Source organism: Ursus americanus, chromosome 2 (assembly GCF_024610735.1).
Source record: "Ursus americanus isolate L20-20 chromosome 2, mUrsAme1.1.p, whole genome shotgun sequence".
Lineage (NCBI taxonomy): Eukaryota > Metazoa > Chordata > Mammalia > Carnivora > Ursidae > Ursus > Ursus americanus.
The window spans coordinates 65,664,783-65,678,356 of NC_142128.1; the positions used below are offsets into that span (position 1 = coordinate 65,664,783).

Consider the following 13,574-nt stretch of genomic DNA (forward strand, 5'->3'; position numbering starts at 1 on the left):
TTCTGGAGCTTACTTGGGGCTTGTTGGGCGGGCTGGGGCCGGCAGGGCTGAGGCTTTCATATACCCAAGGCCAGGAATCTGAAGGGACGATCAGGTGAGGGTGGATGGAGGGGCCAGATCTAGCTGGTGGGTGGATCTTCAAACTAGAAGGACAGGCCAGAGCGGGAGCAGAGGGGGTGGAGGGACGCAGGGTGGGGCTTGAGGGAAGGGAGGGATGGGGGGGCGCAGAGATGGGGAGGGGGCAGCCAGGCAGGAGAGGGGTCCTCCAGGGAGCCGCCTCAGGTCTCCTGCCAAAAATTGAACCATAAAAAAGCTGGAGGGGAGCAGCAGGGGAAGGAAGGCGAGAAAGGAGATGGGGAGGAAGGGAGGGGAAGAACAGCCCCTCCACACCAATAGCCCGGCAGGGGGACGTGAGTAATACATGGCGGGTTCAGAGGGAGTGAGATCAAAAGCGGGTAGATACAAGACGTTTGTGCTTCACAGACCAGACAACCAGAGGCTCAATGAGACCTTTGTTACTCAGGCCCAAGTCAGGGTTGAAGGAATACCTGACCTCCCCCGCCGGCCCAGCCCACCCCGCCCCCATCCCACTGGCCAGCGGGCTGGGGAAGGGGCGGGCCAGGCCTTCTCAATGAGTCAAGTTGAGTTGGGCACAGCTCAGACCAGGCTGGTGGGCGGGAAGAGGGAGGAGGCCTGCCCTCGCTGGGCGTGGAGCTTCTGGGGGTAAGTGGGGGAGTGAGTGGCGGCCTGGAAGGCAGGAAGTAGCTCTGCGGGAATTCTGAGGGAGCCTTCCAGGGCGAGGGGCCCACCAGGTGAGCCGTCCCTGGGACCCTAGCCCCTGGCCCCGGTGTCCCTTGGGAGGGGACAGGGCATTCTGCTTGGAGCCCACGGGTTTTTGCAGGTCCTGAGTCTGGGATGTGGGGACCCAAGGGCGAGGGAGGCAAGGGAGAACCAGAGGTTTCTGGGGTTGGGGCAAATGCCCAGAAGTTCAGGTAGGAAGTTGGAGGATGTCAGCAGTTTGGCCCGCAGGTTGGAAAAGGTGTGTGTGTGTGTGTGTGTGTGTGTGTGTGTGTGTGTGTGTGTGTTGTGCACATGCCCTGTTGTTGCTGGGGTGTGGGAAGCCCAGTTAAAGGAGGTCAGTCCAGCCAAGGTCCTGAAGAGAACCAGTGAGCCTGGCCCCTGGGGTGAGGGCTGCAGCTGCTCGCTGGCAGAGACAGGGCCGCATCTGGGCCTAAGGCCTCTTACTTTCCTGTGGGGGTCTGAATCTCCCGACGCTTCCCTAGACCTGGAGTTCCCTGAACTCCTGTCCCCCGAGGCTGATGCTTGTCCACAGATGACCCATCACGGCAGAGGGGAGGAGGAGACCGTCCTTGTGCTCAGAACACGTCTTTTCCAGGGTTCTGAGACCTTGGTTCCCCTCCACTCCGCAATTCCCCAAGTCCGAGAGATGCCTGTGCCAAAGAGACAGAGTGGCAAGCAGCCCCTCGCAGCATCACCCGGGGATGGGTCAGGCTCAGGCCCTTTCCTGCCTCCACCTGGGTCTGAAAACAAGGGACCACTTTCCTCTAAACCACATGAGAGCGGGTATAGTTGCTAGGCCCCCTGACTCGTCTAGGAAGTGTGGGCCAGCCCCCAGCCTTGGGGGTGCTCAAGAAATTGTTCACTCCTCTCAAGAATAGAACCTCTGGTTCTCCCTTAGCTTCCATTCCCAGCCCCCCCCCCAATCCCACACTCAGGCCCTCATCTCAGACTTCCTTTACCCAGACCCTCCTTTGCCCTCTCTGCTTCCCGTGGCTGGACTAGGAAGGGTTAAGTTTTGTAAGGAGAGCGGCTAATGCGGGGCGGCCAGGGCCCTGGCAGCGTACCATTGAAAAGATCCGGCCTTACTCTCTAGGGGAGGGGGTCGTTAAGGACCCTGAGCAGGGGGCTGGAGGCTAATTAAGGGAATTTGAGGAGGTCCTTTATGGCCAGGAAGCCACCCCTCCTCATACCCCGGAGTGAGGCCCATTGTGTGGGGACTTTGTGGGGCCAGAACTGGAAACTCATTACTGGGAAGGCTTTAATGCTGGAGCCAGGGCAGGTGGTGGGGGATGGTGAGAGAATGTAACCTGGGGGCCCAGGACCTCGAGGGTGGCAGGGTGGGTGGGGAGGTTTGGTGGAAAGGGGAGTGAGGGCTCCCCTCGTACCCCCAGCTCTCTGCATCCTTTTGAGATTCCTACCGCTGGACCCCCTCAGCTCTGCTGTGGCCTATGGCTTTTCATTCCTATGTGATTGCTGTTTCTAATTCATGTAGGGCTAAAAGCCATGGGCTACAGTGAGGGGCGTGCTCCTTCTCCTGAGATCTGCACCTCCCTCCCCACAGGACCAGGCTGGGGGCCAGCTGCAAAGGGGAACCCAGGAGGGGTTTCCACTTGGGGGTGGGGCATGCAGGGGATCTTGTAATGGAGGGTCTGGGGCCAGGCTGTGTGACCTTGGCCAAGTCACTTCCCCTCTCTGGGCCTGGTCCCTCACTCTGAAATGAAGAGGCTGGACTGGTGATTCCAGAGCGAGATTCCCTCCGAGGATGGAGACACATTCAGGGTTTGCTGAGGTCTGTAAGTTGGTTCCTCCCCCCCCCCGCCCCCACCCCTTGCCAAGTTACTGGGGACTGGCTTGTGCTGAGATTTGGGGGCTGGAGTCATGGTCACGGGGCCACACTGCACTAGGGCCTTCCCTCAGTGCCTCCAGGACAGTCCGTGCTTCTCAGCCTCATTCACTTCTTCTCTGTGGTCAGCTTGAAATCCACAGCCGTGTCTGTGTAAGAGAGACCTCCGAACTTCTTGGGGGCTGAGATGGGAGAGCTCAGGCCAGCCACTTAGTGAGAGGTGGTTCCGTAGAGGAAAACAAGGAAGGCGGCCTCTCACTGTGGGCTGCAAGGTGGAGTCTCGGGTTTCTAGCTCCTGGTCAGCTACCCTGTCCTGGCATTGATCTCCCTCTCTCCGGGTCTGTGAGTGGTACCCGTTCTCCCTATTCCCCGCTGCCTGCCACTCATCTTGCCGGACTCCCCGTTCCCACTCTCACGTTCCCACTCTCGTGTTCCTGCCCTACCCCACCCCTCAAGCCCATGCAAATCTGCCTAACTCCATCCCAGCCGTCCTGGAATGTTCCAGCAGATGGAAATAAGGCAGGCAGTCTGGCTGGAGCAGCAGAGGGAGCACCCTCACCTCCCCTCCCCTTCCAGCCCCCTGTCTGTCTAAGACAGACCACTGAAGAATCAGGGAGTACTATATTTGGTATTGAAATTCGGAAAGCAAGTTACTTATAATGTCTCAGAGCCCTTAATCTCCCTGACCAACATTTATCTAGTGTCTGCTAGGTGCCAGGCAAGATTCTATCCATCTTACCCGTACTCATTTAATCCTGGAAACAACCCTAAGAAAAAAGTACTATTATTATCCCTTTTAACTTTGGGAAATCTGAGGCACAAGGGAGCTAAGAAACTGGCCCAAGTTTACATGGCTAGTAGGGGACTGAGCTGGGATTTGAACCTAGGCTCTTACCACATCATGCCGGACGCAGGGAAAGCCAACAATCCAGCCCACGGGAAAGCACTCTGGAAGCTGGAAATTGCTGGATGCAAGTCCACAAACTGGCCCCGTGGCCCAACTCTAACCACCTGTGGTCCATTGCTAGTTTTCCTTTGCCAGCAAGAGCACAGGGGGAAAAACCAAAACCATCGAAGAAGCAAAGAGAAAGCCCAAGCCAGCTGCGTTTTTGCTGGGGCTGCTCCAAGCCACTTCCCCCTTGCCCCCAGCTTGGGTGGTGCAAGGGACAGCGATGAGAATTGCTAGGCTTTGTCACTCTCCCTGTGGGTTCTCTCTCTTTTTTTTAAGATTTTATTTATTTATTTGACAGAGAGAGACAGCTAGCGAGAGAGGGACCACAAGCAGGGGGAGTGGGAGAGGAAGAAGCAGCTCCCAGCAGAGCAGGGAACCCGATGCAGGGCTCGATCCCACGACCCTGGGATCAGGCCCTCAGCCAAAGGCAGACGCTTAACAACTGAGCCACCCAGGCGCCCCATCCCTGTGGGTTCTCTTGCCCAGAGATAAGAGGTGGCTAGAACCTTCCCCCACCTCCCTGCTTGTCCAGCTTCTCCGCCCACCCCCCAGCTTAGAATGAGCCTCTCCTGTCTTTCTTTCTCTGCTCAGAGGACATTCAGGTGCCCGATTTACTCCCCTTCGCTCCCCGATCTAATTGGCAAGTCAGGTTGTAGCAGCGCCCCTTTCCTGCCTCTGCAGCTGGGTCCCTAACAGGAATCCCGGGGCACAGTTTGCTCTGAAGTTCCCTACAGTCCTGGGCTGGGCCTGGATGAAGGGAACAGACGACCACGCCAGCTTTTGCCTCTGCAAATCTCCAGCAAGGCAAGGCTCTGAGCAAGGGGTTGCTGAGTAAATGTTGGCTGAATGAATTGTGAGCCGGGAGAAAACGCGGGTGGGGTAAAAGGAAGTTGCCACCAACAGGGACACAGAGCAAGGTGGCCTCACTGAGCCTGGGCCTAGGGCGCCTCTGGGGTTACAAGGTTGCCGTTTCTCTCTGTTCTTTGTCTCTTGGCCACTGCCAGTGTTGCAGGCCTGGAGGAGATATGTAATTATATATTTCACAGAATTGTTCAACTGCACTGAATAGGCAAGCTGGCCTCATGCCCTTTCTCCCTGGAGGATTCACAGATCAGAGGGCTGTGTCTTTCCTGGTCCCTGCCTGCAGACAGCTGAAACCTAAAAGCGATCCTGAGCCTCAGTCTTTGTCCCAGGCCTCAGAGGTACCCAGCTTACGACCTCCCTTGAGAGAGCTGGCCCGTGTTGAACAACACAGAGATGCGAGTGAATCTCTCTGGTTGTGTGTGTCCCATTTTCTAGTGCAAGTGGAGTTTCACTGCTAAAACTCTGCTCCTTTCAAATGCAAAGACTATTCAAAACCATCTCTGCCCCATTGTTAGAAGGGGATGGCACTAACGTCTGACCCCTGGGAGCCCTTCTGGCCCCACAGTCTGGGGCACTGTGTTCCCAGCTCCTGCTGCATGTCGGGCTGACGACCTGCTCATGCTTAGGATGCCTCTTAAGGTGGGCCAGCCTCTGCCCAGCGGTGGGCCTCCTGGAAGGCTCTGGAGGTCAGGGTGACAAGACATTTCAAGACTGTTCATGGTCAGACCCTTCCAGCTCCTGGGGCCCCCAAGTCCCTCAGAACCACTGCTAAACGCCTGTTTGTCCTTGCAGTCTGGAGAGGTGGGAGGAGCTTCCCCTTTCTCCGTAGGTGGGCGAGCAAGAACGAAGCGGGGCTGGCCCGGAAGCATCAGAGGCAGAGAGAACCTTGGCTCCAGACTCCAAGGAGCTCAGTAAGCTGGAAGTCGGCCTCCAGCAGGCCAAGAAGGAGTTAATAATCTCCAAGGAGAACGAGGGCTACTCCCAGACTGGAGGCCTGTGCCCAGCTCTACTGCTGCCAACCCCGGGAAGAAGTCCTGGGATCTGTAGTTTGTGTCACCACCCACCCGTGGCCTGCCTGTTCATCAACACAGTCCTGGGGACTACAGTTCCCAGAAACCTGCAGAGGCCAGGCTTTGGGGGAAGGGGTGGGGTGTGAGGCTCGGTGGCAGCAGGAGGGAGAGGGAGGAGGTGGGGAGAGAAAACCCAATTCACCCCCTTCCTTTTTAATTCTTTCTCCTGGTGTGTCTGCTCCACCGCCCGAGCTAATCCCCCAAATCCGGTCTCCTAAGCCGCAGCTGCTTCCCTTCGCAGTGATGAATGGCTCGGGGAGGGAAGGTGAATTCATATTTTAATTACTGAGGCGCGGTGCTAAGGGGAGCAGGGGAGGGGGCGGAGGGCTCAGCATTGTTCTGGAGGCGTGAGGCGCCCCTCCTCACTGGGTCACTTCTCTTTTGCCCTTTACCTGGGGTGGGGGTGGGGCAGGGCGAGGCTGGGAGGTGGGGGACGCCTTGTTGGAAGCTACTGTGCTTCTGCTCTGGGAGGTGAGGGGATGGCGGTGGGAGGGAAAATACCCCCTTTTTTGTTTGTTCGTCAGAGGATTCCGGGCAAGTCCCAACACTGGTAACTATCTCCCCACCCTTCCAGCCCCCCACTGCCCTCCACTTTGATGGAGGACACTGCTAAAATTTGAGGCACCCAGGAGTTCATGGTCCCACCAGCGTGGCGCCCTGGCTGTCCCCTCTTAGTTTCTAGCCCGCTCTGAAACCCAGTTCCTCTTGATCCCTCCACGTGTTCAAACGGTCTCTGACCCACTGCCCCATTTTGGCTGGAGGTGCCAGGGCTGGGGGGCCCTGGGAGGGTAGGTGGTGTAGAGAGGAGAAGCGGGGTTGAGGGCCAGGGGAAGGGGTCAGCAGAGAGGCCGGGAACCCCCTGGTGGTTGGGGATGATGAGCTGTGGGTTGGCAGCTCTTCTGCTTGGCCTCCCACAGAGCTGGCCAAGCGGAGGAACTTTCTCTCCCCTATACCCCGGATCACCTCAGCCATGAGCTGGGGAAAGGCCAGAGAGGAGGATGGGGAAGAAATCTGGGCCGTCAGATGCAGCCAACTGTGAGCCAGCACAGGTCTGTCCAGTGTCCACCTTCCTTTCCTTCCTGTTCTGAGTTTATGGGGCCCATCTTTCTATCCTTGAGCCCCTGCTGGGCTGGAGGCATGAAAGCTGAGGTCAGAGGGGAAGCTGAAGGGTGGGAGGGAAAGTTTCCATCAGGAACACAGATGAGCGGGGGGTGCCTCCAGGTGCTGGTCCACTTGCTTCATGGAAATTCTGGACTCCGTCATTTCAAACATTCAAACCCCTTTCTCCTCAAGTAGATCTAGCAAGAGGAGGTTCACCAGGACCTGACTTCCAGGGAGCCCTCCAGTTGGTGCTGGAACACTCTGCGAAGGATGAAGGGATGAAGGCAGTGGGGGCAATGCAGAGAGGGGAGCAGACGCACAACTCTGGCAGAGGGATGCGTGGGACCCAGGGCAGGAGGGACACTGACATGGGAAGGGGTTCTCTGCTCCACAGCTCCCCACTTCAGGGGCCGGTCCCGGGACCTGCATCACACACACAGTCGTGTACCTTACAGTGAAGAAGCTCCGGTCAGGCCCTGGTAGGGAAGGGGGGGGGACAACCAGAGCCCATTTATTTGACAAGGGGAGGGAGAGCACAAACGGGGAGTGGCCGGCAGAGGGAGAGGGAGAAGTGGGCTCTTCACTAAGCAGGAAGCCCGATGCGGGGCTTGCTCCCAGAACCCCGAGCTCATGACCTGAGCCAAAGGCAGACGCTTCACCAGCTGAGCCTCCCAGGCGCCCGCAGCCCCTGAGCAGTTTGAGTCAACCCTCCTGAAAGGCTGAGGTGTAGGTCCTGGGGCCTCTAACCTCTGCCCCTAAACTTGCCACAGTGAGCAAAAAGCCAGGATCTTCTCAGCTTTCCCAAAGGAGCTTGGGGAGGGACCGTCACTTCAGGGGGTACGCTTTGCTGTTTTTGTGGAACAAGCAGGCGTTGGAGGGGAAGCAGGATGGAGAGGGAGGAGGATCTATGCACCATGAGACCAGAGACCCTGAGCTGCACCTAGACCCAGGCTTGGGGTGGGAGGGTCATGGCCAGAGCTACTTGCCTGGCTTCTTTTAATTATGAGTTCCTTCCCCAGATCAGCTTTGTTGTGCCTACCGATTTCTCCACATATTTTTCCTGTAATCATGGAAATGCTTTGTTGATAGTACCCTTGATAGCCAAGAAAGTGTATGTGTTGCAATTACCGACTACAAGGAAACCCACCTGTTCTCCCTCTCTTCTTCCTGCTCAGATGAGGATCCCCAGTGACCTGCCAGCCCCTTGGGTTTGGGGGCTGTTAAACCTTGATTCACCTCTTGGTACACTGACATGAGGAAATGAGAAAGCCCAGAGAGGGACAGCCACTTGCCAGGGTGACACAGCATGCCAGCGTCAGAACCAAGAATAGAACCCAGGCCATTGAAGCCCCAGTTTAGATCCCCGTCTCTCTAGGTTTGTCACGGGAGGGATCCAGAGATAGCTGCAGTAGATAGATCTAGAAATACAGTAGTTGTGTCTCGGCTCTGTCTATATATATCCTGGAGATTGCTCTCTGCTCTCTATATATACTCCAGGAGAGTGGGTGTGTGGAGGATGCTGGAAAGTGGGTGATTAAATAACCAGTCTACCTACCCATGCTGACTCAAGCTGGGCCTCCTGCCCACCCAGCTGGCCATTGGAAATGCATCACACCTATTAATTACAGTCACTAGCTGTATTAGCAGGACACTTGGAGGGGACGGGACGGGAGGGGAGAATCCTGACAGGACCCGGCTCCACTGTGGGCCCTGTGCTCTGCCTGGAGAAACATGACGTTTGTCCAAAGGAGCAAAGTTAGCCAGACTTGTGGAACTGTCCAGAGAGCCGGCGCCTGGGGCTGGCCAGGTTCCTCAAACAGTGGAGCCACTTGCAGGGCCGGTTAGCGTTTGGGGCCAGGGTCATGCCTCGTGCTTCCTTATTCCAGACTTCAGCATCGCCCCGCACCTCCGTCCTTTCTCTCAGCATTTGGGCTGCACCCCCCCCCCCCCCGCCAATTTCTTTCTAGAGGGAGAAGTGATTCCAAGCAGGCCTCGGATGTGGGCCTGAGCTCCATGCAGGGTGCCCAACTGCTTGGCTGGAGCTGGCTTGAATATATGTGTGCTCCCTCCAGGGCAGGCCAGGGCAGGGGCAGGGCAGAGAAGTGAGCCGGAGGGATCTGCAGACTGAGTGCCCATCTCCTGCATCCCCCTCCCACCCTCAGCCAGAGCGCCCCAGCTACCACAGGCGGCCCTGCCTCCGGGGCTGAGTGCTGTGCGAGCCGGGGCGGGTAACATGCCCAGCTGGGGCAAATCCATCCTCAGCTTCCCTCTCAGATGGACTTTTATGCCAGGGCAGAAACTATATCTTTACCCTTTACATCCCAGCCTGTTTGCCCAGCATAGGTGCTCAATAAAGTAGCCTGTTGGCTGAAAGAACTCTCTGCTGTCTGTTCTCTGCATGAGGAGGACTGGGATTTATGTTGCTCTGAACAAAGAAAGTCCATTCTGTTCTGTATAGATTTCCTTAAGGGTATGAGACAAACTGGGCCTGCTAGGGAAAGGATGACACCCCCCCCCCATGACTCAGTTCCAGGTGTCAAGGTTACGGCTGTGCTGGATGCAGGCCCACAAAGTCCCGGCCTTGGGATCACTGGACTCTGTGACCTAAAGGGGCGAATGGAAACCCCCACCCCTAACCTGGGTAAGGTGGCACAGAGCTTACTTTGAGCCAGTTTGCGTCCCAACCCCCCAAGCACAGGTGTGCGGTGGTGAGGTGAGGCGGAAGGAGGTGGTGGTGGGGGGGAACAGAGGCAGCAGGAGCTGTGTCCTTCTCTTCCCTACCGTGGACTCACCCAGGCTCCAACTGGAGGAATGACATCAGCTCCCCAGAGGTCAGGACACACGGAGCTTTCACAGGCTGCCGTCTGGGGGCCCCTCCCCCCTGGCCTGTGTGAGAGGTGTGGCAGGGCCTGGGCAACCTCAGGGAGTGGCAGTGACTGGCCAGCCCCAGAGGGCTCTGGGAACGTTAACCCTAGCTTGCTTCTCTCTCCTGCCTTCCTCCTGCCCCTCTTCCTCCTCTGCCTCTCCCTGCAGATCTCTGGTGAGCACCCCCCAAGCCTGGCCTAGGGCATGCCCCAGTTCACTTTCGCCTGCTTCTGTGGCCTCCACGGCTTCTGCAAGATGAAGAGGAAGAAGGAGGAAGTTCACAGAGAGCGGGAAACGGCAGTGTGAGCAGGACCCGTGCCCGTCTCCGGCCTCCTCCTCCTCCGGCAGGTGCCAGGCCTGAGGGCACCCACTTCTGGCAGGACCTGCCCGGCCCTCCAGAGACCGAGAAGCCCCGGGGCAGCCCCGCGAGTGAAACTGCTTTTGGGCCCCCCAGGGCTGCAGCTCAGGGTAACGCTCAGGGTAACGCCTCGGCGGAGGGACGCGCCACCTTGGGCGAGGAGCGCTGCTCCCGGATCGGACACAGGCCACGCTGCCAGACGACCTCCCAGCAGCCTGGGCAGGGCACAGGTGTAAGATGAGCCCCCTCCAAACCCAGGATGGAGTCTCTCCTGGGACCCCAGGACCGGAGGCAGCAGCCTCCACAGAGCAGCATCCCTGAGAGAGGAGTCCTTTCCTGTCCCCTCCCAGCGTTCTCCTGCGCTGGGTGCAGCCAGGCCCAAGGTGGGCAGCCTGCTTGTGAGTCGGACGGCAGAGTCGGGACAGTGAGAGGCAGGCCATGTCCTCGTGGCAGGAAGCCAGCTATGTGTACCCCCGGTGCCGCTCTCCCCGGCACACCATAAAGCAGCTTTCCCTCCAGCCCTGGCCTTGCGGACCCTCTCACTCCCATCCTGCCTCCTTGCAGTAGCCCAGATGTGGGGGCCTGTTCCCCAGGCCCTGACTCCCCTTCTCAGGAGCTGTCTTCCAGGGCCAGACTGTGGGACCCCTTTCCTGGACTAGACCGTGTCCTCCCTTTATTCTCCCAGCTCCCTGCCTCACCCATCTGCCTCTTCTTTCTCTTCTTGGAAGCCATAGAGGGAAAGGCTTGCATGTTGTGCCTTTAGGGGAAACTGGGCAGAGGGGGCCCTCAAGGACTTGCCTTGACTTGCCCTCATCTCTCTGCCCCCACCCCCCAGTCTTCCAGGGTCAGTCTCTTCCCCTCCCCCAGCCTATTTCTAGCGGGTAGGAAGCAAACCAAAACCTTTCTCTTTCCTTCCTCCCTCCTCCCGTTTGCTATAACTTACCTTCTGTCACTGTGCCTGAACCTCTTAGGGGCTAGAGGGTCACACGGACAACAAGGCCAGTGGCAGAAATGCTTCGGGCAGATTCTGTAGCCTTAGCAAACCTGCCCTCCACTTCACTGCAGAACAGGTCAGCCCAGGAACAGTCAGATCCCCTGCAGCATCCAGGGACAGAAGAACCTTTCTGAGAGTTAACAGGTGGCCTGGGTAGAGGAGATCAGGGCCCCGGGATAGAAAGAGGGGCTGTGTGTCCTTTTCCTTGGACTGTGCCTCTCTGGGCAGTCCCAGAGGGCAGAGGACCTTCCTCTGCTGGTTGATCCAGAACCTGGGAGAAGCAAAGGCACCTTCGATCCTGGCAACCTTTGCCTGTCCAGCTCATGCCCCATGCTTGGGGAGATTCCCTGAGCTTCTGGCAGATTCAGTGAGATCCAGGTCATCTTTGTGTAGCCAGAGCACAGCTTACAATTTCTTTCTTCCCATCCTCCAACCTCCTCCTTTGCCCCCACCACCCAGCCCCAGCCTTGTACAATCTGTTAGTTCCTTTTAGATCCAAAGAATTATAAACAGAAGTCCTTCCCTCAAGGAAACAGCAATAAAGGCCAATGGGGTCACAAAGGACGAAGAAAAACTCCCTGGTTCTTTGACCTCTTAGTGGAGGCCTTGGGTGAGGCACAGAGATGGGCAGAAAGGCTTTCAAGGGTACCTTGATCCCGCCGCAGGAGCACCCGCCTGGAGGGCATGTGTGTCCCTAGCGGTCGCCCATGAGGCTGCAGCCCTAGAGAAGTCACTCTTGCGGTGGAGGATGAAATTGTATCCCCTGTGCCTCAGAGGTGTTGGGTGTTAGGTCCTGACCACAGAGGCTCACCCCGAGGAAAGGTCAGGAGGGGTGGTGAAGGAGAGTTTTGCCCCTGCACACCTCTCAGGCCTTGGCAGAAATTTCAGCTGCAGGGGGTTGGCAGGGAGCCCGTTCAGAGAGCTTCTTGCCCCGGGGAGAACTCCTTTGGCTCCAAAGGGATACTGAATATCGGAGCCCTTGCTAGGGGAACATGGGAGAGGTCCCAAGGTCAAGGCATCTCTGAGTGGAGGACCAGTGATGCCTGCAGACAGCAGCCCCTTCATCAGGGTGAAGGCTGGGGCCCGTGCTGAAATGTGGGGGCAGGAGAGCAATAGCAATGCCAGCCACACCCCACACTCTATCGTCCCTTGGCTTCCTTCTCAGGGAAATAGCAACTTTGCTCTCTCAGCATCTTGAGAACCAGTCTGGAGACCTGTGCCCAGCTCTCTGCCCCTGGGTGAGCCCAGGCGAGAGGTTTAATCCAAAAAGGCAGAAGCAGCCCCAGTGCCCCCAGGCCTCTGACTTGTAGTCCAGGCTTCTCTTCTGTTCCTTTCGGAGGAGCGAGCTCTGGCCACCTCGTTTCCTGCCCTACACTGAGGCTCCATCACAGAGGACAGGTGGGACCATGTTGCCCTCCCTGTTTCTAATTCCCTCCACTCCATGGTTCTCTCCCAGACTCCACCTTGAGGAGAGAGCCAGAAGCTCCTGGGTGGAGGAAGGGGGCATGAGAGATGATTCTGGGAGGGGGCAGGCCTCTCATTCTTGCTGTGTTGCACTGAGTCCTTGTAGGAGGGCAGGAGGCCTTGGCTCCCTGGGCCTCAGTTTCCCCCTCTTGTGCTGCAGGCCACCAAATGGGGGATCAAGAAATGTGAGGGGTTCTTGAGGCTCTTGTGCCTCGAGTGTTGTCTGGGAGTCTGGTCCTCAGGGGTTCTTGTCTCAGGGCATTTTAATTAGAATGTCATTTCCTTCTCCATTCCCAGGGAAGGGCTTTCTGGATGTCGCACAGGAGTCCATAGAAATATATAGGAAGATTGTTATTTTTGAAAAAAATTAAAAGCAATCATTTAACTGAAATATGCATGAGGTTGCACAGTGGGATGCAAAGGGCATTGAGCTGGGAACTGGATCTCCTGGGTTCCAGCCCTGCTTAGACACCGATGACAGTGTGACCAGAGGCTCATCCTGTCCGACTTCTGGGACTCAGTCTCTTCTCACTAATGTCCTCCAAGGAGCCCCCTCCAGAGGCCAGGGCTCTGTGGCCCCAGGACATTGAGCCTCAGTGGGGCTCAGGGCTGTGGAAACGGAGGGATTGCAGGTGCCCCACGCTCCGTGCACGCAGCACATGTGTGGGCAGGGCAGACGGAAGCGATATGGGAGATCTGAGAACTGGTGGGGGTGGTGAGAGGGAAGCCGAGGCTCCCCAGAGCTTCTGCTGGAATCCTGCCCCAGTGCTCCGTGTAGCCCTGCCTCTCCTGCCTCCGACAGCCAGGCCCGTTGATGCCACCCCAGGTGCCCCCTCGTGCACGTGCACATTCCCTCTCTTACACACACACACCAGCCCTTGCAGGTGCGATGGCATCTCAGTCTGACTGACCCACCCCACCTCATCACCTTGCCTTCTGCAAGGGGAAGGGCCTCAGGCTGCCGTCTGCCCTGTCTCCTGAATGGATGTGCAGTTCGCCCCGTGGTTTGGGACGTGCGGGTGGTGGGACAGGCTGACGACTGGCTGTCTCTGGGTGGAGAGCTGCAGCCCCCAGGTTCCCAGCACTCCGTCACGGCTGCCTCCTGACCTCGGCAACTTGCTTCCTCTCCCAGACTCTATAAAAGGTGGTGACAAGACCCATTTCCTCCCCACCTCACAGGAAGGCACCGGTTACAAGGGCACTTTGTATCCGAGGTGCCTAGATGTGGTTTGTACTTTCGGAGACAAATACTTGGTTTACAG

At 57.6% G+C, this 13,574-nt stretch overlaps 1 protein-coding gene across 2 annotated transcripts; it reads left to right on the forward strand.

Moving 5' to 3' along the window:
* The first annotated feature begins 5,642 nt into the window (after positions 1-5,642).
* On the forward strand, positions 5,643-12,653 carry BLACAT1 (BLACAT1 overlapping LEMD1 locus). 2 transcript variants are annotated; one of them, XM_045787527.2, is made up of 3 exons: positions 5,643-5,795; positions 9,159-9,272; positions 9,665-12,653. In XM_045787527.2, the coding sequence occupies exon 3, from the start codon at positions 9,701-9,703 to the stop codon at positions 9,800-9,802; it is 102 nt and encodes a 33-aa protein (XP_045643483.1). In that variant the 5' UTR covers positions 5,643-5,795; positions 9,159-9,272; positions 9,665-9,700; the 3' UTR covers positions 9,803-12,653. The 2 variants fall into 2 exon arrangements, with proteins under 2 accessions (XP_045643483.1, XP_045643484.1); XM_045787528.2 differs by lacking the exon at positions 9,159-9,272.
* The last annotated feature ends 921 nt before the right edge of the window (positions 12,654-13,574 follow it).

Coding starts and splice junctions, on each gene's coding strand:
- BLACAT1 (XM_045787527.2), top strand. CDS start 9,701: ATGCCCCAGTTCACTTTCGCCTGCTTCTGTGGCCTCCACGGCTTCTGC.